Source organism: Benincasa hispida, chromosome 1, assembly GCF_009727055.1.
Source record: "Benincasa hispida cultivar B227 chromosome 1, ASM972705v1, whole genome shotgun sequence".
NCBI lineage: Eukaryota > Viridiplantae > Streptophyta > Magnoliopsida > Cucurbitales > Cucurbitaceae > Benincasa > Benincasa hispida.
The window spans coordinates 5,937,018-5,964,285 of NC_052349.1; the positions used below are offsets into that span (position 1 = coordinate 5,937,018).

The window sequence follows — 27,268 nt, forward strand, 5'->3', positions numbered from 1 at the left end:
CGAATGTGCTGAGTTATTGACCTTAGCCATATACATTCTCTACTAGCCTCGTAAATTGCAAGAATTTCAGCATGATTTGAGGAAGTGGCCGTTATAGTCTGTTTTACCGATCGCCATGATATAACAGTTCCTTCACATGTGAACAGATAACCTGTTTGAGATCTAGTTTTGTGTGGATCAGATAAATATCCAGAATCTATATAACCAACTAGATCAAAATTTGATTTATTTGAATAAAACAAACCCCATATCGATTGTTCCTCGGAGATAACAGAGTATATACTTAATTCCGTTCAAATTGCTTTTTGTAAGAGAAGAACTATATCTAGCTAATAAATTTACTGAAAATGCAATATCTGGTCTTGTATTATTAGCAAGATACATAAGTGCACCAATTACACTAAAATATGGTACTTCAAGACCAAGAAGTTCTTCATTATCTTCTCAAAGTCGAAATATATCTTTCTTTATATCCAATGAACGGACTTCCATTGGAATATTTAATGGATGTACTTTGTCCACATAAAATCTTTTCAACATTTTTCCTGTATAAGTCGATTGATGAATATATATTTCATATGTTAAATACTCAATTTGCAAACCAAGGTAAAATTTTGTTTTTCCGAGATCTTTCATCTCAAATTCTTTCTTAAGATATTCTATTGCCTTTGAAAACTCTTCAGGAGTTTCAATTATATTCAAGTTATCAACATATATAGTTATAATAGCAAATCATGATTTTGATTTCCTTATAAAAACACACGGACATATTGGATTATTTTGATATTCTTCTTTCAATAAATATCCTCTCAAGCGATTGTACCACATCCGTCCTTATTGTTTCAATCTATATAGTGATTTTTGTAACTTTATTGAATACCATTCTCGGGAATTTGATGTATATGTTTCAGGTACCTTAAATTATTCTGAAATTCTCATATAAATATTATTATCAAGCGATCCATATAAATATGTTGTGACTACATCCATAAGATGCATATCCAAACTTTTATACATAGTCAAGTTAATTAAATATCTTAATGTAATTGCATCCACCATAGGAGAATACATCTTCTCAAAATCAATACCAAATCTTTATGAAAAATCGTGTGTAACTAGTCTTGCTTTATATCTTGTGACCTCATTATTTTCATTTCTTTTCCTCACAAGTACCCATTTGTATCTCACAGGTTTAACACCTTCTGGTGTTCGGACTACAGGTCCAAAAACCTGATGTTTTGAAAGTGAGTTTAATTTTGTCTCTTTTCACTGAAGCCAATCTTTTTTATGTCGACATTCTTCAATAGATTTTGGTTCAGAATCCTCATTTTCAGATATAATATCAAGAGCAACATTATACGCAAAAATGTTGTCAATATTTACATTAGTTTGATTCCATCTTTTTCCTATCATGACATAGTTTATTGAAATCTCATTATTATCTTTAAGTATTTCACCTTCCTCACTAGTCATGTCGAGAATTTCTTTATGGGAATTTACATTCTCAACCAAGTCTTTTTCATTATTAATTATTTTTCTTTTCGAGGATTTTTATCTTTCGAACCTAATGGTCTACTACGCTGGCATGTTTCAGACTCATTGGTGACAATTTGTTGTGTTGGAATATCATTTTTTTATGGAACATTTGCAGTTGGAATATGTAACTTAGTTACTTTCTTTGCATCTATAAATGCATCTGGTAACTGATTCGCTATATTTTGCAAATGAATTATTTTCTGAACTTCAAGTTCACATTGATCTGTACGAGGATCTAAATGAGACAATAACGATGCATTCCATGTAATTTCTTTTTCAAACTTCTTAATTNTTAAAATGACAATCAACAAATTAAATACATCACCCGTCAGGGCTTAAGATATTTAATAATTGATGGGGAATCATATCCAACATACATTCATAACCTTCTTTGAGGACCCATCTTAGTGCGTTGTGGTGGAGCAATTGGAACATATACTGCACATCCAAAAATTCTCAGATGAAAAATATTTGACTTATGACCATAAGCTAATTGTAATGACGAGTACTTATGATAAGCTACTGGTCTAATGCGTACAAGTGACGCTGCATGCAAAATAGCATGTCCCAAAAGCTTAGCTCTCATAATTAATGGTCTTGTAATTATCTGCAAACGTTTTATAAATGATTCTACTAAATCATTTTGTGTATGAACATGAGCTACAGGATGTTCAACACTTATCCCAATTAACATACAATAACTATCAAAAGCTTGGGATGTAAATTCACCAACATTATCAAGATGAATGGTCTTAATTATATAATCAAGAAATTGTGCTCTTAACTTAATTATTTGAGCAAGTAATCTTGCAAATGCAAGGTTTCGGCTTGATAATAAGTATAAGTGTGACCATTTGCTGGATGCATCTATCAATACCATAAAATATCTAAATGGTCCACTTGGTGGGTCAATGGGTTCACGTATGTCACCATGAATCCAATGTGGGTGACTCAGTCCCCACTTTAGATGATGATGGTCTAATTATCAATTTTCCTTGAGAGTAAGCATCACATGATAATTCATTAGGTTGAAGAAATTTTGGTTCTTTAACAGGTGTCCATTTGAATTTTCAATAATTCTCCTTATCATTATAGATCCTGGATGACCCAATTGGTCATGCCAAATTGTAAATATGTCTAGATTCATAAACTTCAGGTTCATTGTTGCATATATTTCATTTGAGACAGTGGATATGATATATAAATATTACACATTATTCTTACTGTCCAATATGATAACCATTGCAATGTATATCTTTAAAACTTAGAAGATTTCTCTTTGATTGACTAAAAAACAATGTCTAAGTAAAATAATATTTTCCTTTGCAAAATCTTCGATCAAGTTTTCATAACCCGATATTGTATTTATTTATGCTTTCAACATTGTCAATTTTGAAAAATATTTTTTATTTGTAAGTATTATATGTATAGTTGCACTGTCTACCAAACATATATTTTATATACTCATTTTTTAAACATCCAACATTTAAAAATGATCCATGTTTCTTTAAGACCCACCCTTAGTGGGAAAAACGACATAAGCTCGTGCTGATAACGTGTTATGAAAATTAAGGAGCACAATGGAAATATGGATATGAAAAATATAATATAATAATATTTTTATATAATAATAATAACAAATAAATAAAAACTAAAATAACTAAAACATAAAATAATCAAAATCATGAAATTGAATAATATGAAAATTGGTAGAGTAAAATTCTCAACAATGTAGATGTATTCTTAAGATCCACCAAATTCCACTATATATTAGCAAAGTGGCAAATAAGATGTGGACTTACATGGACACTAAGCATAAATAACTATATAATATATAGACAACATAAATGATAACATGTGACATTTAAGACACTAAACAATGTGCATCTATTTTTTATTATAATATTCATAATAGATTCTAATTTAAACTATAGTTTAAAATATGTTCAATAGTACACATTTAATTAGTACTCACTAATATCTTGTTGACAATACCTAATAAATTATAAATTTGTTAAAAAAATTATATATTATTATATGTAATATTATATAATTTAAAATACTTGCATAATACAGATTATATTTTCTAAAAATATGAAGTGAGTTTATAACACAATATAACATTAAAATTAGCATTTGCTTCTTCAGCTCAGGCAGTTGGACAATCTACATCACAATAATCATTCATTATTAGAACAAAACAAAAACAATCAAAGCTAATAATATGTAAAGGGCCTTGAATTGGTCGCAAGTCGACACTATATATAAACATTGAAACAAATTTAAAGGAAGTTCACAAAACAATTTCACGAATAAGATCACTTTATGATCCAACCTTATGGAGATTATGGTCTTGTTCATTATAGATATACAATACACCAACTAATATTACAAACTCAAATACAAATGAAACTCCCTATATGTACTCAAACCTCTATACACGATCTCGATCCGCAGGGAACAAAGCAGAGAGTAAAATCACCCTATCTACATTGCCTTTATGATCAAGTACTTCCTACCATTTACAAAGGATACATTCGAGAACGGCCACCAGCACGACTAGCTCAACATATGGCCACATGATGTATTGAACATATATTGCGACAATATCAACTTCCAAACCTGACTTCTAGTTCACCTGATATCATCAGATTTTGATCAGTTAGCGCCGCTCGAAATGAAAGTAAATATGAACAATGCTCCAAATGCGTAAGACTTGTATGTACCTTATTATTTTCTAAGCAGATAGAATAGTATTGTCTGATCTGACATTGTGTAGATTGTTAAAGAAGCTACCAGCTTTGGCCTTCTTCATGTCCTCATCATATGATGAAATCAGTCTTCTCTGCATTAAATTCAATTAGAAAAAATCAGTATATCCAGTTTTATGAACCAAATCATATAAATGAAAAGGAAAAAAAAAAAAAAAAAAAAAGAAGAAGTTAATAATAGATGAGTATGAAATTTTTTCATTTTTTTCGGTCAGTTAAAAATTAAAACCCCATAACAATCTTAGGGGTCCAACATATTGTTAATTAACAAGAATATGTAGAGGACTGGTACGCAGCTATTGCATTAAAATTGAAGCACTCATAATCAAAAAATCACCTCACAATTATATCACAAATGCTACCCAGATTTATAATTTATTTGGAAGTTAAGCAGAAACAAATATTGTAATTTCAAGTGCTTCATAGCAACACTATTTAGATAGAGAGGCATGTCCATCTCGGCTTCAAGCCCACTGGATATCAGTTATTGTAGTACTACCATTGACTACTGGAAAATGTTATACATAATCTCTGCTTTAGACTTAGATACCCATGTGACATGCCAAAAGGAAAATGAAATTCAACTATTATATCCATGTCTCTCCAAATGAAAACAAACACAAAACTATTCCAATTAAAATAGATTATATGAATCAACAATTTCCCGTTTCAAATCGATTTCTTCACCTACTTGCTGTTAAAGTTTGGCAATTTGATTGCCTCATTTGAAACCAAGCATATCCAATCTGTTCAGGGTTTGATGGAGGAACTGATAAAACTGACCTGATGTCAATCCTCTTAGGGTTCCCAACCCAAGTTATTTATACTTTCCTATCAAATTGTTTGCTTGAGATTATCATTGATCCTCTGACAAACTAATGTAATTGAGTGATGACTAAGCTAATTAGATCTAAGGTCAGACTAGATGGGGTGGGGGCATAGAAAATGGTAGTGTGTTGGTGAAACACAGTAGAAGTATAGAACCCATAACAAGTTTGAAGTCCAACTTATTAGGCTACAATATACGGTTGAACCTCAAGAATCTCGAAACCCGAGTCAATATGCGCTATAAGACTATAGACGAAAAGAAATCACCGAGTGAACTTACGTGGTTTTCAAATTCTGGACTGATCAAGTTGACGGCAAGATTTTGCATTAAAAGCAGTGTCTGGAAGAAACAAACATATTTTCAGCACATAACTGAAGTATTTTTACTAGTAAAGAGAATAATAACACGGAAATTTAGATATAGAAAATAAGACTGCTGCTACATATTTATCCTCACTGCTACCGATGCATTAATTTTTTTGTTTTTTGTTTTTAAAGAGAAATGAATACCAATGCATGATAGTCAATCAATGATGTACTAGATGTTAAAATTATAGAGTGTATACCGTCTCTAAATTTATTGGGTCCATCTTCCTTAGTCTCTGAAGATGACCCGACACAGTGGGATCAAATACACTGCCGATGAAGCTGTAAACTTGAGCAAAGTCTGGCATTACTGAAGTGAAGCAAAGAAAATGATGTTAATAAGTGCACATGTGAAAATATAGAAAGCCAGCAAAATAAAAGGTTCAAATAATGTGCTGAGTTGGTAGTATTGGACCAAAGAGTTCAATAACAGTAATAATAGTTTGGATATTACAGCCATTTGGAAAACCAATTTTCAGAACTCCCAGGCTGCAAGGCTCGTGTAGGATATCACATTCTTGTGGCATTATTTGTAAATTTTTTTACATATCAATGGAATGATCTTTTCAGAAATACCTCTGTTTCGCATGCTCTGAACTCCTTGATCGGAAATTTCTCCAATTTTCCATGTCCGTGGAGTGCTCTCACTACTGCTACTATGTGCCGACGTTGGTCCACCTGGTTTTACACCATCTAAAAACAACATCGTCAGTTTCAAAGATAATATGAAGAAGTGGCGCCATAGTATGGAAGAAAGCCAAAAAGGAAAGAAAAATCTTTGACAGTTAAAGGGAAAATCGATGGCTGGAGCCTGGAACCTTTGGGTACTTGTGAAACATCAATAGTCGGCACAGGGCTACAGTTCCAAGAAGAAAGAGTAGCATTGGGACTGGGAAGTCCAAACGCTGCTGTTGAGTCTGGAATGTAAATATATCTTGGTTCGCATGGAGAAGACAAGGGCTGATACATCCCAGGACTCTGAGTGGCCGCTGGAACCATCGGAAATATACATTATCCCAAATGGTTTTTACATTATAGATTAACTCGCTAAAGAAAAAATATACTGACCATTCTTAGGAGCTTTTTGTGGGTACGGATGAGATGCTTTCTTCTTTGGTCGAGGAGGAGGTACATGCTCGCTTTTCCCACTTTTTTGAATCTTTAGAAAATATTTTTGAGCATGACTGCGAATCTGCCAAGGATAGAACTTGCAGGTAAGATTTGCAGAAAATTTCTTCAGTAAAATTAGCAGAAATAAATTTGATTACCAATTATGTATAAAATACATGATACACTAAGTGTTATGCCCAAACCTTCATTTATAGAATGTGGTAACAATCCAATCATCACAAGCACTAAATTTTTGGAATCTCAAGGACTGGTACAAAGTCAATAAAATAAATCGAAATCTTAGGCCCTAAGAATATATCATATAAACACCACACAATAATTTTAAGGACCAGGTCCACCAGATATTGAACATTCCTCCTTGATCCCAGTTCACCCAAAAGAAGAAAAAGAGGAAGAAGAAAGTAAGGCGGGGAGGGGGGCTCTATTACAATGACACTGTTAAACAGAACTCCATAACATTGGTGCAGAGAGATGAAAGTTCATATCACCAAGAAATCACCTGGATAACTGTTTTTGAGCCAACAAACGCTTCTATCTTCTTCCAGTCACGATCAAATCTGTAAGGAAAAGAGCAAAAATATATAAATAAAATTCAGAAATAATTATAAAAGAAGCAACGGTCAAACCAAGATCTCAAAGAAATAAACTACTTGTTTAGCATTGGTGATATCGACTCCAGATCCTAATTTGCAGTCACTGTAAAGGCGACTTTCCAAAAATGCCTACATTGTTAAAGAACCACCTAATCACTTCATTTACAAATTTCTCACCATCAAACCAACCTGGCTTTTCTATCAGGTGCCACAACTTTTTCCCGCTCTGTTAACATTAAACTTTCCCATGTCACCCACTCAAGAATTTCTTACCAACAACAATAAATTTGGAGGTTTCAATTTCAAATGCAGAGGATCAAATTCCCCTGGTTCATTGATCATCCAAAGGACTGAAACCCTGTGATGTGGTTATCGAGGCCTTCTATGCCTTGATGGATAGTGGCCTTTCCACATTTTAGAAAGAGAGAGAGTATTTCCCCCAAGATTTTCGGATGAATTTTTCACAAACTTATAAGAAGGGGAGATGAAAGCGAGAGAGGGATGATAAAAGGTTCAAAGGGTAGTGGGAAAACTAACAAATGAGTCCGTTAAAAACTAATAAATAAATCGATTTCATGGAAAAGGTGTTCACTCAATTGGATATAAAAGTGTAAAAGGTGATCATGCGATTATAGCCCAGACTTCTAACCTGCTTCGGAAACACGATCACAGAATCCCTTGCTTTCTCGTCACTGTTAATTTAAATAATTTGGCCATACCTCCGGCAGGAAGGTTGTGGTAAACAAGGTCAGACCCGAATCAAGTACTACAGCGCGAAAACATTATTCTACGTCAATGAGCGCCCCTCGAAACTAGAACATCGTTGCTAACTAATACGTACAGAGGACGCAAACCTCCCTCAATAACGTCTGTGTACCGGTTTAAAGAAAGACTTAAAGACTTCTGTTTAAAAACATAGATTAACATAAACTAAGAAAGATAATCCAATCAAAGATAACTATATAGCAGGGATTCAGACTCAAGAACCTCAGGGTCTAATTTGGCCAATTTAAGAGTGCTCAGAAGACAGCAAAGATCCTCTGTTTCCTCGTCCGAGAATAAAAAGCAAAACTCACTGATCAATGCACGGAATTCCAGGTATTCAAATATTCAAAGTTGTGCTCAATAATAAAGCAACAGAGAAAATACAAACTGACCTAAAAAGTAAATTCGTCTTCCAACTTCTCTCGGCCTTTCCACAAACTTTCTCTACTAAAGAAACAGTGATGCCCAAAAAAAAAAAAAAAAACACAACTCATTTGAATTCACCAATCAGAGAAAGGAAAAGGCATCACTCAGTACTCACAATTGGAGAGCTTCAAGAAACTTGTCGTGCTCCTGCTCCGTCCAACTCTCTCTCGACTTGGTAATTGTATAAGGCTTTCGGATCTTCTTACTCGCATCCTCCGAAACCGGGAAGGCAGCAACAGAATTAGAAGTCGAAGTAGGTGGAGTAGCAGTTCTAAGTGAAGCAATTGGAGGTCGAACAGAATCAACGCCGGGAAAATGGTTCATATTCATCGAATCTGAGCAAAATCCTCAAGTAGAATGAGGACTATGATTCACAGACACCAAAAAAAAAACCATGAAATCTTCAGGAAAATGCTTAGTTGAAGATCAAACCTCAGTGTTCTTGAATTGAATTCGCCAAATTTTGGGTCTGGAGGTTTCGGTTTTTTGTATGGTGGAGTTGGGTTTCAGTAGAAAATGTGGTTTACAATACAAACCGACTTTCGGAATTGAGTGGGAGAGGGAATACAATAATATTATAATTTTCTGCTCCCTTCGTAACGTGCTTTATATAATATATTGGATTTAGGCCATACACGTGGCAGTCTGATTTCGCCTTGATTGATCCCACGTGGTTCTTCTGTCAGTTGGGCACTGATGGTTACGTGGAGAGGACGCGAGGATTTCCTCTTTTTTATAATTGGGTCGCTTGTAGTGTAGCTAATTATTACATCAGCAACCTTTTATTAATATTTTTTTTTCAATTTATTATATATCTACAAAATTTTAAAAATTCAATAACACTCACCAACTTAAAAAAATAATAAAAAATAAATAAAAAATAATCTTACGTTTAGCTTTGAATGAAACGGTTAATATTTTATTTAGAAAATATCCATTAGACTTTTAAATATTTCAATAATACTTTTAAACCTTCAAAATTAAAAAAATATATATATTCTTTTCATTAATACTTTAGTTTGCCTTTATATAAATTTTCATCATAAATGATCCATTTCAGCCAACTACATCTAAACTTAGAAGTAAGCATGACAATTTTAATTTCAAACTAAAGGTATTTTAATGTGTTCGCTGAAGTCCTGGTAATAATTTTTTTTTTCTTCTAAATTAAGTCTATAAACACTACTTCCACTTCCCAATTTCTTCATTTGCTATCTACTTTTATTGACGTTTAAAAAATCAAACAAAAAATTGAAAACTAAAAAAAGTTGCTTTTGAAAATTTGTTTTCGTTTTTAAAATTTGATTAAGAATTCAACCGCCGTACTTAGCAAAGATGCTAATCAAGCTAAGAAATGGGAAATAAATAGACTTAATTTTCAAAAAAAAAAAAAAACGAAAGCTCTATTTGGTAACCATTTTATTTTTTGTTTTTGAAAAAATTAAGCTTTCGGACACTATTCTACATTCAAATTTCTTCTTTTGTTATTTATTTTTTACCCAGGGTTAAAGACCAAGCCAAATTTTGAAAACTAAAAAAAAAAAAAAACTTTCAAATTTGACTAAGAATTCAACAATTGTACTTAAGAAATATATAAATCATGGTAAAAAATATAAATGAAGTAGACTAAATTTTCAAAAACAAAAATGAAAAATCAAATAGTTACTAAACAGGAAGCAAAATTAATAGGATTTAGAAAACACTGTAGACGTAGAATTTGTGGATTTTGTTAAACTTAAACCTCCATGATAGCATGTCTAAACCACCAAAGTCATACTTAGATTGGTAATTTAAATAGAGTTATTCCATAATTAATCTATGCCCAACTCAAATAAACCATTTTTTTTTTGGCAAAACTTAATAATGACATTTATTTGTTTATGAAGATTATACGCTACTTTTTGTTAAAATTAGTGGTGATTAGACCATGAGTAAAATTTGCAACCCTTATCTATGTCCTAAGTCCAATTTACTGAAATTGGAATTTTAGGTTAAAAATAGATACAACTCGATAAATTTAGAAATAAAAATCCAATATTTCTATGTCCTAAGTCCAATTTCCTATGATTTTTGTTTTAGAAATAATTTTAAAAAATTATATAATTTTGGGCTATTTTGGGTGTGTTTATTACAAATATTAACAAGTTATTATTTATTGGACGAAGCGTTAATTCAAAGACGATACTTGATTACATATTTCAAGACTCATGAAATTGAGTTTCATAGCTTTGCCTTCAAATTGATTCCTTTAGGTTGCTAAAAAGACCATGGATCTTACAACTTTTTGATGGTAGAAATAATGAAGAATCTTAAAATTATCTAGTCGAAACAAATTGTTTGATTCTCTACTTGTCCCGTGTGATTAAAAAAAAAATCCTTACACCATATACCCACAACTTCACAACTCTATTCATTGTCCTAATCACTCTTTAAGTTTGCTAGCCAAACTCTTGCCTTGCATGAGTTAACCCTCAACCCGTTGTCATGAGACCGTAAACAAATCTACCAACAAATCCCATGTAGCCATACACATACTTCATAGATTCAAATTAGTTACAACAGAAAATGTACAAACCTAAAATAGTCACCTCCAAACTACAAAAAGAAAAAAAAAAAGAACTTGATTAAAATCAAGTTATTTCAACAAATACTTCAAAACCAACATACTTCGGTGCCAAAATAAGCCTAGCTTAGCATAATTAGTCTACTCTCTTTTCTAAAAGTCGAAGTTCAAATATTTATTTTTTAAAATATGTACAAAACCAAGGTAAAGGGAGAAGCATTAAAATATGCAAACGTAATGGGGAGTGTTAGTTAAGGGCAAAGCATGGGGCACCAAAAAGAATCGGCTATCCATTTGAAAGTGACATGGAAAAGTACCTCTGCGTCGCCCATAGCCGGCAGGGAAGGAAATGGCATCAGAACATTCTGGCCTGGTCCAGCCGTCTCTATGCACATAAATTTGGACACACAGTAAACTGTTAGTTCTGTTATGTTGTGTTTCCAAAATTCGGTAAACCTTTTTCTTTCTTCACTATCATTAGCAATGAAGTTTCATTATGTGCCTCAACAGCCCATGGAAACAATCCAACAAAAGTGAACAAGCAGAGAAATTTGGTGCTGAGGCAAGTAATGTCTGTAGTACACAGATGGCTAAACTAACTTGGCAGTTTTTTCATAAAATGTAAAAGTCAATTTGGTAATAAGATGTCTAATTTGCGTCTCGGGTTTTCTTTTCTTAACTTTGGGAATCTGTGTTACAATAAAAGCAAAAAAACCTGCTCTACTTTCTAATCTAGAATGCAAAAAAGGAATTCTCTTACTTTAAACAAGCAAGCAGAAAGACATGAGTGACACGTACTAATAAGAAGTAGACATTAACATTATTTATTGGGAAAGGATGAGCATGCCAAATACTAGGATTACAAAAATACCAGGATGTACTCTAGCTAAGTTTGGTACAACCCACCTTTGCTTTTCAAAACAGAATTCAGGCATTCGGAGCATTCGTGCAACTAAACCCCGACAATTTTTTTCTTTCCTTTTTTTTTTTAGATAAGAAACCAAACTTTTATTGAGAAAGTATAAAAGAAATGCAAGGGCACGGCAAAAACAAAGAGAAAGAGAGCCCAAAAAATCTATAGAAAGAGACTCCAATCCAACAAAATCAAATCAAAATCATAATTATTAAAGAGTCTAAACCAAAGCCCATAACGAGCCATTAAACCTAACCCCCTCTCAAGACATCCTTGCTCGATCTCTCCATCTCACTAAGAATCATGTTAGTCCTCTCGATCTAGATACTTCAAATGACGACAAAAAAGCTAACCTGCCACAAAACTTTGCCTTTTTAATGAAAAGGCGAACTCAAGAGCACTTCCTCAAATTAAAATTTTAATGCTGTCTTGAAGCTTTTGTTCACAAAAATAACATCCTATTGAAATAGTTAAAGATTAAAAATTAAACAATCCCCATCTTCCCCAAAAGGGGGAAAATGAAGTTGGGTGGAGATTATTTGTGTTTGTGAATGCAAGCTTCAAGTTTAAGTTAGCATTTGGCAAGGTTAATGGGACATGTTTTTTAATTTTGTGCTTGAAAGGCCGAAAGTTGTTTTAAAAGGCTAACCTACCATCAATATTTGACTTGATAATTAAGCAAGATATTGATTTACACTAAAGGTCAAGTCAACTCAAGAGAGAAACTGCATTCAATCTTAACAAATCTCATTAAAGCTCTAAAATAGATTACAGAGTACACTCATTCATCCACAGGCTGAGTAAATAGCCAACAACTTCAAAGCCTATAGTAAAGAAAGGGGCCTTTTTGCTTAAAGATGGCAAACAACCGAAAGAGGAATAAGGTAACCAAAAACGAGGAAAGGAAAGAATGCTCTACAACTTTTTAAGCTTTCAAAGTTACGCAAACCTTTAATTAGTGGACAAATGAGGTGGAAATTTTGAATACTTCTAATCTAGCCAGCGGGTAACTCCATCATCACCTACAGTTGCAAGGACTTCAATGCGCACATCCAAAAGTGCCTACAATTTCCATTAAACAACCAATAACATAGAGATTAGTGGAAGAAATAGGATGCATCTATAAAAGGGAGGTTTAACATCACATATTGCAAATGAAACACTAGCAGGTTTTTAGGAGTTTGAGACGGCGGCTTTCAGGAATTGTACTTCTAAGTAAAATACTTTTATAAAGGAAACATTCTTTCAAAGCACTTGAAAATGTTTTTAGAATTGAAATTTAATTTGAAAATACTTTTGTTAGCTAGAAACACTTTTCCTATTTTAAAAGTTAAGCCAACCTTAACATTAATTCAAACCATCTCATAGTCGCAAGATCGACAAGCTGAACCATTTTATATACCAAAATAAGAAAAACAGGGATTCTATTTTGTATTACTACTTTCACACATGAAAAGATGTGACTTTTCAATTCAACAAATAGAAAATGCTAATGACCTTGTCTTACTAAAAAGATAAATCAGGCGTTAGAACCACATGGTCCACATCCACAACAAGTATACCAAATAAGGACTTGGAGAACTATACTCCTCCAAAGAGCGAAGAGGAAATGTGAGTGATCTTCATCAGGAATTTAGGACTAAACCCTCTTTTTTTTTGTTGGGGAGGGAAGGGAGAGGGGGGAAAAGAAAAGAAAATAACTTACATAAATTTACATTCATGAATTAGAAATAATAGTGTGCAATTGAGAGAGTAGTAAGAAAATAACGTACCAATGGGTTTCTACAATTGACCAGCCTACATTCTTCCAGAGAGCCTTCAAGCATCCAACTCTCCCAAACATCAAAACTGTGGCTAGCAAATACAAACTCCGTTCTACGATTTATCTGCAATATGAAAGATCAAATGACACCTTAAGATCTACTGCAGATAGCAAATTAAAACAATTTTACCACAACTATATGGGCCTTTGCTCAAAAGGTTTTTGAAAAAAAAAAAAAGTGTTTCGTTAAGGTAAGGTGAAGTAAAAAGTCATTGAAAAGACGGCCGCCTTGAACCAATAAAGGTTACAAAAAAGAGATCCGATTGGTATGCACACTGAAAGAGGAATCTTAAAGATTTATAACCAAAATACAAAATCTTCAAACCTAGTTAGTAACTCTGCTAGTTTACTTCTTTGTGCCAAAATGTTCCACTCTTAATGAGAATTGAATATCATCAATAACTCCATAAAATTTGTGAGTTTGTGGGGGGAAGGGGTAGGTATGCATGACAGATGGAGAGTTCTAGCCCAATATGGTACGGCAAGCTTGTACTCTTACCTGCAATAACTTCCCACCAGCAGAGAGAGATCGGAGACCAATTGTATCCTGAAATTAGAGTATCAGAAGATTAAACCAGCAAACCGGTAGCAACTATAGTCTAACTATGAAGAAAAGGTTCCTAAACAAACCTTGTTTCTAAAAACAACCAGAAACTGTGCAGCGGGGTCTCTTTTTGTCACATCAGTCATGGTATCAAGAAACCAACCACCACCTTTAACTCTTTGCCGGGATACATGGACTGCAGGACGATCTCTAGCATATATGGCAACAATATACCCGTCTTTCAGCTGACTAATAGACTTCCTAACTAATTTCTTTTTTGATTTAAGTGATAGATCTGAGGTAGATTCTTGCATAGACTCCATAGGAACTTTCCTGTTTCTCGATTCATCAGGGGAAGCAAATCGAGAGCTTGAACTTAATACTTGATCTGTGCTACTCATAGCAGTATCATCTTCTCGATGAGAGGTACTTTCCTTTTCTAACGCGTGAGAATCATCTTTCTGTTGAGATTTTTGACGTGTGTGCCTTTTTTTGGCTTTCTTACCGGACCTACTGCGTCTTCCATCAGACCTGGTGACAGTAGTTTGAGACAAACTGGAACTGTGGGGCTGACTGGATGACTCCGGTGAGAGATTCAACCCTTTCTTCTGGGAGCTCTCTGGACTTAAATGGTTATCATCAGCCAACTGCTCAACCACAGCAAGCTGAAGGGTGCCTTCTATACCACGACCATCAGATTGTTCTTTTACCTCACTAACTTCACTTTCATCCTCATCCTCATCAGAGATGGCATTCTCAGGAACTACCCCATCAACAAAGAATGCTTGTAATATGGAGACGCATTTCTCCCTGATCTCCATCCAAACTTCTTCACTATAATCTGCACTGTGGGGAAGTATCAAAACATTTGGCATTTCTTTCACCTGCATCAGAGTTATGAATAAATTTATTTGTTTACCCTTTGAACTTTCAAACTAGAGTTTAAGACTTATTTGTTTCTTCTTAAAATTTCTACTAGTTTTGGAACCATGGACAGGTAAAGTATGCCACCAAAAAACGAGTTACAAGACAATATCACAATATTCAAAATACTAAAAATCCTAGCATTTTGATTAATATAATATAACCATATGAAAAAGTTACATACCCATGCTTCCATCCACTGTGGCCCTTCAGCACCATCCAGAGCACAGCCAGCCAAGGTTCCGTCAATCAGAAGTTGCTTCACAGCACAATCATCCAATAATTGGCTGCTACCAGTATTAACAAGAAATGCCCCTGTAAAACACAATAATCTCCCATTAACAGAAAGCATAAGGAAAAAAAAACTTTCAATAATGAATCCAAATGCATGCAAATTAATATATACCAGGCTTTATGTGCTGCAGACATTCAGCATTGATAATCTGAACTGTGTCATTTGTTAGGGCACAGTGAAGTGATATAAGATCACTTGCAGCAAGCAAATCATTAAGAGTATCCATTCTTCGAGCAGCAGATGGAAATGTTGCTGTAGACTTGCTCACTTTTCCCTTTAAGTTCAGAACAAAAACATTTAAAAATGATACGGATAGTAACAAAAAAGAATAAGCTATTGCCAGTCAACGTGAACGCAAACAAATGGGCGAATAACGAATTTACCCATTATCAGGTAGCATGCGCCCTGCTACTCCACATTCATGAAGCTACCCAAGATGGATAAAACTTGGAAAAATAAAAAATCAGCTCGTCTAAATGTCTAAGAACAAATGGTAAATCCTCGTAAAATTTTAATTGGCCCAAAATCTAGTGCACCAGAAGACAGGGAATCAGAAAATTTGCTATATCAAACGGATATCCAACAGCGTCCATGATCTCAGCTTCTTGGCATCATATAAAGCATGGTGCGGAGAGCGAAGAACTAAACTGATTGCAGATTTTAAATTGCAATTCAATTCCTAACCAACATAACCCTCCCACCAGATCCAACGAAGATAGTACTAATATCTAGCTATGGAAGCACGTCATTTTGAACCAAATGCTCTTAAATGTTAACCTATGCCAATTGCAACCTAAGCCATTATGAAAGAACAACGGAACTTACATCATTGACATCAAAATAGAGCACGCTAATCTTGAAGGCTAAGCTCCTCGTAGCTAAAGCCCGAGCCGAAGAAGATCTACCAACTATCCCCAAAACCAATCCTCGACAGCGTCTCATGCCACGGCAAAGAGGTTGGATAGACCCGAGCCATCCCGAAGCCGAGAGTGTATGGCGAGAGAGTAGATGAGTACGGCGAAGCAATCCAAGAAAAAGCGCCATGACGGAGTCGGCAATTTCCTCCGCTCGAGAAGTATCAACGTGAACCAGACGGAGACCGAGATCCGCAGCCAAAGCAGAATCGACAGAGCGATCAGCAGAACCGAGACATAGGATGAGATGGCAAGGATGAAGCCGGCGCTGAGCAGCCCGCGGGAGGTAAGCAAGTGAATGAAGAAGCACAGCCGTAGCCGACTCGATTTTCCCGTCTGCCAAACGACTAAGCGGCACATGCTCCACCACAGCAACGCCGGCCAAACAATCCTGTTCCAGCGAACAATCTTCGATGCAGTTGAGAGTAACAACCAACGGGAGGGGTTTAGGGTTATTCCGATGAGACATTGCGGCGGAGGATCTGAGATTTCTGCTCATCGTCTCCGCCTACGTCCCAGTTCCAGAAATGATGCCGCCTCCTCGTCGGAGCTCGTATTGACGCCGGAACTTGAGGCACAGGCTGTAATCCCGGTGGAATCTTAAAGGGAAATCAACATTTCTGTCACCGGACTCGTATTCTTGAAGTGGGTTGAAGTTGGTGATTGAAGGTTTCCTTCTTCCTTCCGGCGAGGAGTCGTTTTTTCAGAGCGGGGAAAAATGTTTTCGGTCAGTGAGATCTGTGCCCTTCGCTAGGTTATTACATACCCTCGTGATTTCACATTATTCCAATCATGTCCTTCCTTCAAATTATTGCAAGCCCAATATTATGTCACCTAAATAGTAATTTCAATTTTCAACCCAATAATCATTTCTTTTCTTTTTGTTAATTCACAAATATAATTCACGAGCTTGTTTATATCTAATTGGTCCTTTCAAAGCTTGTGTGATCGAGTTCAAATCCTCTATTATTATTATATTTAAAAGATGCTCATATTTATATTTAAGATTTTTTAAATCGATTGGTTATAGGATTTTATGCATATGAATTAATATATGCAAATAAAATTCATGTAAACATAGTTTTCAACCATTTGCAATAAGTTATTCCAAGGTATATTCATTCCCACGTACAAATTTCCTTTCAAGACGGTTGATTTTCTATTTTCCCAACTCCATCTATTTTTCATTTCATATATAATGTTATTTTGAATTTAATAAATCAATAGTATTCTATTAAAATATTTATTTAACTTATTTTTACAATAAAAAATTATTAAATGAGTGCAATTACTTTTTACATAAATAAATAGTTAATTATCTAACAATATTTTAAATATATTTAATTAGTAAACTATGATTAATTAAATTTAGTTAGTATAAAAAATTATTTTCAATAATAATAATTGTTTATTTATTGTTTTTTATAATCAAAATTATTTATTGAAATTACTTTTTATTTGATCTTTCTAATTAAACATATACAACTTTCTTAGTGTCTTTTTTTATTAATACACTTCATTAACCTAGACCTTTAATATTAATATTATTGTTTTCAAAACTTATTAGAGAAATATTGTTGTTTTGAAACTTATTAGAGAAATATTGTTGTTTTGGGAGTTCGATGCTAGAAGTCGAGGGTTGAGGATTCGACTAATGTAGAGGTCGAACGTTGAGAACTCGACAAACAAAGAAAAACTTGGAAACAATACATAAATTAGGGTTGTCAAGGGTTGAAGTTTTGACATACAAGGAATAGGAAATCTCGCTAGTTTTACATAAGTCGAAACTTCAACCCTCGACAAGGAAGATAAGTGGGTGAAGCATATTGTAAGAGAGAGCGAGATTGAGAGTGAGATTGTAGGTGAGAGTGAGATTGAAAGCGAGATTGTAGAATGGGAACTCCAACATCTATGGAATGTATGCGTCTCGCTCTCTCCTACAATCTCGCTCTCAATCTCGCTGTCTCTGAACATCTCGCTCTCTCAATCTCACCCTCAATCTCGTTCAGAATCTCGCTCCCTCTTACAATTCAAAATTCTGTTATTGTTGTTATTTTTTCATTAATGATTACTAGCTTTTTTTCTCATTGGTCATGTGTGTGTATATATATATTTCTATGGAAAGTAAATAAATTTATTGTATATTCAATTTTTTTATTATAAAGTTGTACATTATTCTTTTAATTAACTTGTACATTATTCTTTTAATTAACTTGTACATTATTCTTCTAATTAAGTTGTACATTATTCTTCTAATTAAGTTGTACATTATTCTTCTAATTGAGAAACAAATATTTTTTTAATTGAGAAATAATTTTTTTTTTCAGGTCATGGCTTTAAACCCAGAACCTATTGATCTCGATGTTTTATACGACCGTCCATTCATCAATTATCTGTTGTATGGCGAGATCGTACTACTGGAGAAATATCTTGCAGCCGTTGAGAGGCAGTTCTCCAGCGCACTATCTCACTCCACCCTCGAATACTACCGCTATTGTGTACATCTGGATTCTATGGGATTGCCAAATTAGGATTTATTCAGTTGGACTGGCATCTTATCACAGCCTTGATCGAGAGATGGAGACCCAAGATGCATATATTCCATATGTTTGTTGGAGAGTGCACTATCACTCTACAAGACATAGAAGTGTTGTTGGGGTTACCTGTTGACGGTGAGCCGGTCACCGGAGTGATGTACGATGACTGGTTAAAAGTTTGTCAACTGTACCTCGGTGTGACCCCGCCTACTGACAAGATTAAATGATCGAGGTTAAGTTTAATATGGTTAGGAACACAAATTCGTGAGCTCACAGATGATGCAGGCGAGGAAACTGTCATAAGATATGTGCGAGCATATATACTACAAATGATGGGTAGAAGTTTATTTTCAGATAAATCAAATCATTTTGTTCACTTGATGTTTCTGTCACTGTTAGCTAACCTCTATGATGCAGGGCGGTATTCGTGGGGTGAAGCATGTTTGGCATGGTTGTATAGACAACTATGCAAAGCAACAAGACTTGAGGTTCGAGAGATAGCTGGGCCTCTCATACTTTTGCAACTATGGGCTTGGGAGCGATTTTCAACAATGGCTCCACAGCTACATCATGTTAATGACGCTTAGTTAGTTGGATGAGCCTACGGTTCTCCGTATGTTGTTTTAATTCAATTTAATTTTTACATCACCGATCTAGTTAATTTAAATTCTAAATTATCAATTTAAAATTCTAGGTGGAGAGACAAATTTTGTGCGACTAGGATAGCCACATATGTAGTCAGCCAGTATAGATACATGTTTGATCTGCTTCCATCTGAACAGGTACATTACACTAAACCCAATTGATTATTTTATACACATTTTTATTGTATTTTTCTTTAATATTCTCTAATATAATATTTTGTGTTTCAGGTTATTTAGGAGCCATACAAAATTATTGTGCATACTTTGGCTAATTTTTGTACAAGTGATTAAAACATATGGCAGACGATGAGTCCTCTCATATGTTTTCACATTGGTGAGTGGCATCTTCTTGACAGGGTGATGAGACAATTCGGTTTTCAACAGAATATCCCATTGCCTTGTAATACTGAACCCGTACTGCATGATATTGACTTAAGGACTGGAGATTGGTTCGAAAAAGTTGCACATTTGGTAGTGTGATGGCACTATAGTGCAAGGTTTATTGCAGTTAGGGTTTATCTTGAACAGTTTGACACAGATGTCACTCTAGAATATATTCATTGGTATAATAATATCACAAGGCGCTACGTCACTCGTCCGGGAGCAGTTGTGGGTCATCTGGTAAATGAATATTATCTAATTATTTTTAATTTAAATTTATTTTAAATATTGTCTAATTAGCTATATGGAGGAAATTCATTATATGTACGATATACCTATTGTTTCTCTACCAGCTTCTAGACGTAGAGGACCTGTTCGGAAAGAGGATGAGTTTGATGAGGTTGCACATAATGTGGGAGAATTGCCCCCTATGATGCAGACGCAGAGTCAAACTGATTATATTAGTTTGATGATGATGATGCCAGCATTTGATTCAGGACATTGTGACTCAGAGGCTAGTCATTTGTCTTCATACGTGCATGGACATGGTCGGGGTCGTTGAGAGCATAATGAATATTTATATTATGAAGCGCCTGCAGAGGTACCACAGTAATATCAAGAAGAACCCGAGCAACCTCAAGTTCCAAGTCGACGACGACAACCAGCTCGAAATCGACGACGTCCGCCTTGTGGGACACGTTAATTTTTGTAATTATTTTTATATAAATAAGATATTTAATTTATATTTTTTTATTTTTATGAGAAATTATTTTTTGATTTATTCTTTTTATATATCATGAATAGTAATTATTTTGATATATAAGCTTTTAAATGTCACTGACATAAATAATAACATCAGATAGTCTAAATCTAAAAAATTAGGTAAAAAAAATTCAATATTCAAATTTTCATATTTTAGATAATAATTTGGGGACATAATAAATCAAATCAACACTCAAAACCTTCACATGCAAGTCTATAAATAAGACTGTATTATTGATATAAAGAACAGAAATTTTAATCATAGTAGTGAGGTTAATCATTTAAAAGATTTTACAATAATTATCTTGGATTCCTTTTGTACCGTTGGTACCAAGATTTTGATGGAATTTTTTTAAAAATTATAAATAATAAAAAAATATTTTTAGAAAGTATTTTTATAAAATGAAAAATAAAAAAAAAGGAAGGAAGGAAGAAAGAAAGAAGAAGGTGGAATGTGTAATAATTAAAAAAAATTGAAAATTTGTACGGATATCCTGCTCTCGCTCTCAAAATCTCGATCTCGCTCTCGCTCTCTCTCTTACTCTTCCCTCTTTCATTCTCTCCCAATACAAAATTATTTTTAATACATCAAATAATTATGAGTATTATGAGGAAGGTCTACGAAGGTCTCTGAATGAAGAAGATCTTTCGTTCTCTCCACATCAAATAATTATGAGGAAGGTCTCCGGAATGATAATTAAACAGACTCAATAATAATGTTAAGGCAAGGTCGAGGGTTCAAAGTTCGACGTGCAAATGTAAAGCGAAAGGAGAAGGTCGAGGGTTCAAAATTCGACCCATCTAGGTCGAATTTTCAACCCTCGACTTATTTTTTTTAAAAAAAAACAATATTTTTACAAATAGTTTGAAAACAACAATATTTTCCTAAATAGTTTCTAAAAGAACAATATCCTTTTAATTTTCCCTTCATTAACCTATCATATTTCTATTTCGTTTTTCAGTTTTTATATAACACATTGTTTATTAAAATATATTTATTCAATTAAAATTACTAACATCGAACTTAATTAATTACAAAAATGATCCAGAATTAGATTATAATTAATATGATATTCATTTAATATATTAATTGGTTGGTTTTAATTATAAATTACTCAATTTCAAATATTTATAATTAAAATTATTATTGATTCTTCATTAGTTAACTTTTATCAATATATTGAATGATATTTATTTTTAACTAGTTAATCTATTACAACTATATAAGATTGTCACATTTAATTTCATAAATTAAATAGAAACATTTTTTTTACAAAATTCTTATAGCATTTGCAATACACAATCAAACACGGTCATATTTGATCCCAAATATCTTATTCCTAGGCATCCTATTCCGCATCTATAAAAACTAAACGACCCCTAAGGATAATTGCAATGGATATTATTTTTAGTGATAATAACTAAGTGTATAACAACAATTTTTAAAAATTGCAAATATAGCAAAGTGTATGAATTATACGGCCTATCGTTGATAGATTTATGCCAATAATGTGGTGATTGACTCCTGGCAGTGTCATGGTTTATCACTGATAAACTATCTAAATTTTGTTATATCTGCAATTCTTTTTGTATTGGGATATATCTGCTAATACTTTGGACTTGATTGTTATAGTTGCAATTATCGATAATTGCAATAGATAGCATTTTAAGGTTAATAATTAAGTGTATGACAACATTTTAAATAATTACAAATATAACAAAATCTATCATTGATAGATCCTATCATGGATGAACTTTAAGAGGTGGTCTAAAATTTTCTATATTTGTAAGAAAAAAATTATAATATATTATATCTGTAAATACTTTGAGTTTGATTACTATATTTGCAATGGTCTCTTTTAAATATATGCTAGTTGACTCAAAATCTAACTGGTATAGTTTTCACTTTTTTTAAAGAAATTAATTTTTCGTCAAGTTATAAATAAGTAAGACAAAAATTTGAAAGCTAAAAGAACCATAGCTTTTAAAAACTTGGAAAAATACGAGAAATATAGTACGATTTTATAAAAAATAAAATATCAAATAATTATCAAACGGAGTCCTACTTATTTGACACTTAATTAAACTAAAGTTTAGTAGTTAATCATTCCTCCTTGTGATTTTTCTTTTATAACCATAAATCAATTTCACTTGGAAACATCATGTCGTCCACCTCAACTAGTAGACTTTAAAATTACAATTTTAGTTAACGTGTTTTAATATTAATTTTAATTTGTCATTTTAAAAATTTTACGTAGTTATTAACTTTTTTTTTTTAAGTGAAGTTTATTAGATGTTTTGTCATTGATCAAGATTGATATAAATTTAATATGACAAATTGTTTGTATATTTAGTAGACAGTTTGTTTGATATGAGATTACGTCTCCATGATGTTGGCATGATATATTAAATAAAATATGTAAAGAGGAATATTCCTCATGTTTTATTTTATGGTATTATTTTGTTTTACCAAATAGTGAGAATACAGTTTTTTAATATATATATATATATATATAATAAAATAAAAGTGAGAATACTACGAAACTTATTTTATTTTCAAGTGTAGTCAATAATGTTCATTACATTGTTTTTTTGTTGTGAACTTAAGGAGCACAACGGATACACGGATACTAATAAAATAATAAAATAAATAAATATTAAAATAAATTAAACATAGTATATAAATAATTAAAATAAATTAAATTAACAAAATATGAAATAAAAAATTTCTCTAAAATCTCCACTCTTCCTAATTTTCATGGATTTTGCCCAATGTGCATGTCTTCCAAAACTCACAAAATATCACTATTTATAGGCAATTTGATAAATAAGAGGTGGATTACATGGACACTAATAATGTGTAATGTTGAGAAACATGGACAACACTTTGGAAAATGAGGACATGACACATGGTTAACGACACTAAGCATGCTCATCTATTAGCATAATATTTATAATACTCCCCCTTAGATGTTCATTATATATACGAAATATGTCTTGTTAAAACCTTATTAGGAAAAAATCTCAGGGAAAAGAGTACATATTTCATATAATTTATGTTAGGGTTGATGCCCTACATCTCGTAGGGTCCTATAGTTTGTAAACATTGTATGAACAAACATTTATGTGATTAATAATATATGATATTTTATTCACTTTATCTATAAAATATAAAATATATGATATTTTAGTTGCATTAACCACAAACCAATAAACTAACATTTATGGTTACCGTTGTAACTTAAACATGTACGTGATGGCAAACAGGTGGATCATGTTTAAGTGATAACATAAATAGTCTGTAGTATATAGATAAAATTGGGTACCCTATGCGTTCAATCGAATTAGGATTTGGACAATCCACTTCTACTCAAAGGTTCTCTGTAAAAAGAGTTCCTTCAATTTATACTCCTAAAAAGCATATTTACTCCCCCTCATGGAAACATCACTTGAAATCTCTGAGTGCTCGCATTCCAATGTTGCGCACCAATTTTTCAAAGATTGCAGTAGGTAATGCTTTATTCTATCTCCTCTAATATATCATTCTTTGATTTGAGATATGCACGTTATGTTGTTTTTGTATAATATTGTTGGAAAATTTTTATTAGAAGACAAACTACATGTTTCACGAATGTTCTGAGTCATTGATCTTAGCCACACACATTCTCGACTAGCCTTATGAATTGTAAGAATTTCAACATGATTTGAGGAAGTAGCCGTTATGATCTGTTTCACTAACCACCACGATACGACAGTTCCTTCACATGAATAGATAACCTGTTTGAGATCTGGCTTTGTGTGACTCAAATAAATATTCAGAATCTGCATAACCAACTAAATCAAAAATTGATTTATTTGAATAAAAAAAAACTCATATGAATTGTTCTTAGGAGATAACGAAGTATATGTTTAATTATGTTTCAATGTCTTTTTGTTGGAGAAGAATTATATCTTGCTAATAAATTTATTGAAAATACAATATCCGGATTATTAGCAAGATACATACATGCGTCGATTGCACTAAGATATGGTACTTCAGGACTAAGAAGTTTCTCATTATCATCTCGAGGTTAGAATATATATTTCTTCACATCTAGGGAACAAACTTCCATTGGTATGTTCAATGTATGTGCTTTGTCCATATAAAATATTTTCAAAATATTTTCTGTAGAAGTTGATTGATGAACAAATATCTCATCTGCTAAATGCTCAATTTGCAAGCCAAGGCAAAATTTTGTTCTTCTGAGATCTTTCATCTCAAATTCTTTCTTAGGATATTATATTGCCTTTGAAAGCACTTCATGAGTCCTAATTATATATAAATCATCAACATATACAGTTATAATAACAAATTTTGATTATAATTTCTTTATAAAAACACATGGACATATTGGATTGTTTTGATTATGATTTCTTTATAAAAATACATGGTGATATATTTGTAAGTATTTTGTGCATGAACATGAACTATAGGATGTTTAACATTTATCCCAATTGTCTTAGAATAATTATCAAAAGCTTGGGATGTAAATTCACCAACATTATCAAGAGTGTTTTTAATTGTATAATCAGGAAATTATGCTTTTAACTTATCATTTGAGCAAGTAACCTTGCAAATGCAAAATTTCGACTTGATAATAAGCACATGTATAACCATCTGCTGGATGCGTCTATTAATAACATAAAATATCTAAATAGTCCACTTTGTGAGTTAATAGGTCCACATATATCACCATGAATTCGTTCTCTAAAAATGCAGGTGATTCAATCCCTACTTTAGCTGGTGATGGTCGAATTATCAATTTTTCTTGAGAGCAAGCATCACGTGATAATTTATTAGATTGAAGAATTTTCTGACTCTTTAATGGGTGTCCATTTGAATTCTCAATAATTTTCCTCATCATCATAGATCTTAGATGACCTAATATGTCATGTCAAATTGTAAATATGTTTGGATTCATGAACTTCATGTTCATTATTGCATATGTTTCAATTACTCGTATATGAGTATGATATAACCCAGAGGATAAAGCAGTCAATTTTTTCAATATACACTTTTCATTTGAGACAGCGGAGATAATATATAAATATTCCACATTATTCTTACTATCAGTCTCGATATAATAACCATTGCAATGTATATCTTTAAAAACATAGAAGATTTATTTTTGATTGACTAGAGAACAATGCATTATCAATTGTAAATTTTGTTCCTTTAGACAAAATAATATTTGCTTTTCCAAAACATTTGATCAAGTTTGCATAACCTGATATTATATTCACTTTTGCTTTCAACATTGTCAATTCAGAAAATCATTTTTTATTTGTAAGTATTGTGTGTGTAATTGCACTATCTGCCAAATATAGATCTTCCTTGCTCACTTTTTAAACACCCAAAATATGAAAATTATCCATGTTTTTTCATTAAAATAATATAATTACAATAATAAAAACAACACTTAAAATATATAAAAAAGTTACTAAAAAAAACATGAAGATAGATAAAAAAAAAAAAAAAAAAAAAAACAACAACAACATTAAGTCTAGATGTTTTCAAAATAATAAAAAAAAAATACTTGATGTTTCATCAACTGCGCCAATCTTCTCTTCAGGAGATTCAAAGGAGTCCGCCACATCCAAATTTGTCATATGGGATGGGTAAAATATATCATTATCCTGGTTTGCAAAATTTACTTTCACATTTTTTCCTTTTTCAGGCTTGATAGAAGTTAACTAAGTGTTTTAACGTATGACAGTACGTGACCAATGCCCAGTCATTCCACATCGGAAGCTAGGGGTGTTAAAAAAATCCAGTAACCTGACCAACCCGGACTACCCAACCTAAACCGTAAGGGTTGGGTTGGGTTAGATTTTATTTTGGGTTGGGTTGGGTTAAAAATGTTAAAAAATATTAAATTCGGGTTGGGTCTCGGGTTATCCCATTTCAAGGTCGGGTCAACCCGACCCGACCCCAATATATATATAAAAGTTAAAAAAAGTCAAATTAAAAAAAAAAAAAAAAAACCGATGACCCAACCTGAAAATTTTGGATTGGGTTGGGTTGAGTTGACCCTCCAAAAAAGAACTAATAGGGTTAATTATTAGCTAACCCGAATTTTTGGGTTGGTCCACAAAAATCTTCCAACCCGGCCCAACCTGGACTATGTATAGTTGGACTATGTACACCCCTATTGGAAGCATTTATTTTCAATACATTTTGAACTCTTATCTTGTGGAGCTTTTCCTTTGTGATCATCATTTTTTGTGGTTATTTTAAAATTTGAATGATTAAAATGACAACTACAAAAATAATAATTATTTCTTCTTTTGCCACAATCACAACCTCAACCGCGACCACGACTATGACCTTGATCTCAATTATTATTAAAATTCATAGTATTCACTTCAGGAAATGATGTCGTTTCGATTGGTCAAGATTCATGATTTTTCATTAATAACTCATTATTTTGTTCGGCCACGAGAAGACATGAAATTAGTTTAGAATATTGTTTAAAACCTTTCTCTCAATATTGCTGCTGCAGGAGCATATTCG

General features: G+C 32.8%; 2 protein-coding genes across 7 annotated transcripts; both read right to left on the reverse strand.

Moving 5' to 3' along the window:
• Positions 1–3,759: 3,759 nt before the first annotated feature.
• Positions 3,760–9,004, reverse strand: LOC120075621 (protein REVEILLE 6). 4 transcript variants are annotated; one of them, XM_039029201.1, is made up of 11 exons: positions 8,849–9,004; positions 8,532–8,751; positions 8,383–8,437; positions 7,132–7,189; positions 6,570–6,693; positions 6,320–6,490; positions 6,078–6,194; positions 5,702–5,811; positions 5,416–5,475; positions 4,263–4,381; positions 3,760–4,174 (listed from the first exon to the last, which is right to left on the reverse strand). In XM_039029201.1, exons 2-10 carry the CDS (start codon positions 8,626–8,628, stop codon positions 4,274–4,276), a joined length of 900 nt encoding a protein of 299 aa, XP_038885129.1. In that variant the 5' UTR covers positions 8,629–8,751; positions 8,849–9,004; the 3' UTR covers positions 3,760–4,174; positions 4,263–4,273. The 4 variants fall into 4 exon arrangements, with proteins under 4 accessions (XP_038885129.1, XP_038885112.1, XP_038885137.1 ...); XM_039029184.1 differs by lacking the exon at positions 8,383–8,437; XM_039029209.1 differs by lacking the exons at positions 6,320–6,490; positions 8,383–8,437.
• A 1,639-nt stretch (positions 9,005–10,643) lies between these two features.
• On the reverse strand, positions 10,644–17,154 carry LOC120075605 (C-terminal binding protein AN). Of its 3 annotated transcripts, XR_005481371.1 has the most exons (9): positions 16,303–17,154; positions 15,589–15,751; positions 15,367–15,497; positions 14,345–15,142; positions 14,214–14,261; positions 13,665–13,778; positions 12,842–12,954; positions 11,297–11,364; positions 10,644–11,011 (listed from the first exon to the last, which is right to left on the reverse strand). XR_005481371.1 is itself a non-coding variant. In XM_039029166.1 (8 exons), the coding sequence occupies exons 1-7, from the start codon at positions 16,888–16,890 to the stop codon at positions 12,883–12,885; spliced, it is 1,914 nt and encodes a 637-aa protein (XP_038885094.1). In that variant the 5' UTR covers positions 16,891–17,154; the 3' UTR covers positions 10,937–11,364; positions 12,842–12,882. The 3 variants fall into 3 exon arrangements, 2 of the variants coding, with proteins under 2 accessions (XP_038885094.1, XP_038885085.1); XM_039029166.1 differs by having other exon boundaries at positions 10,937–11,364; XM_039029157.1 differs by lacking the exons at positions 10,644–11,011; positions 11,297–11,364 and having other exon boundaries at positions 12,596–12,954.
• Positions 17,155–27,268: the final 10,114 nt, after the last annotated feature.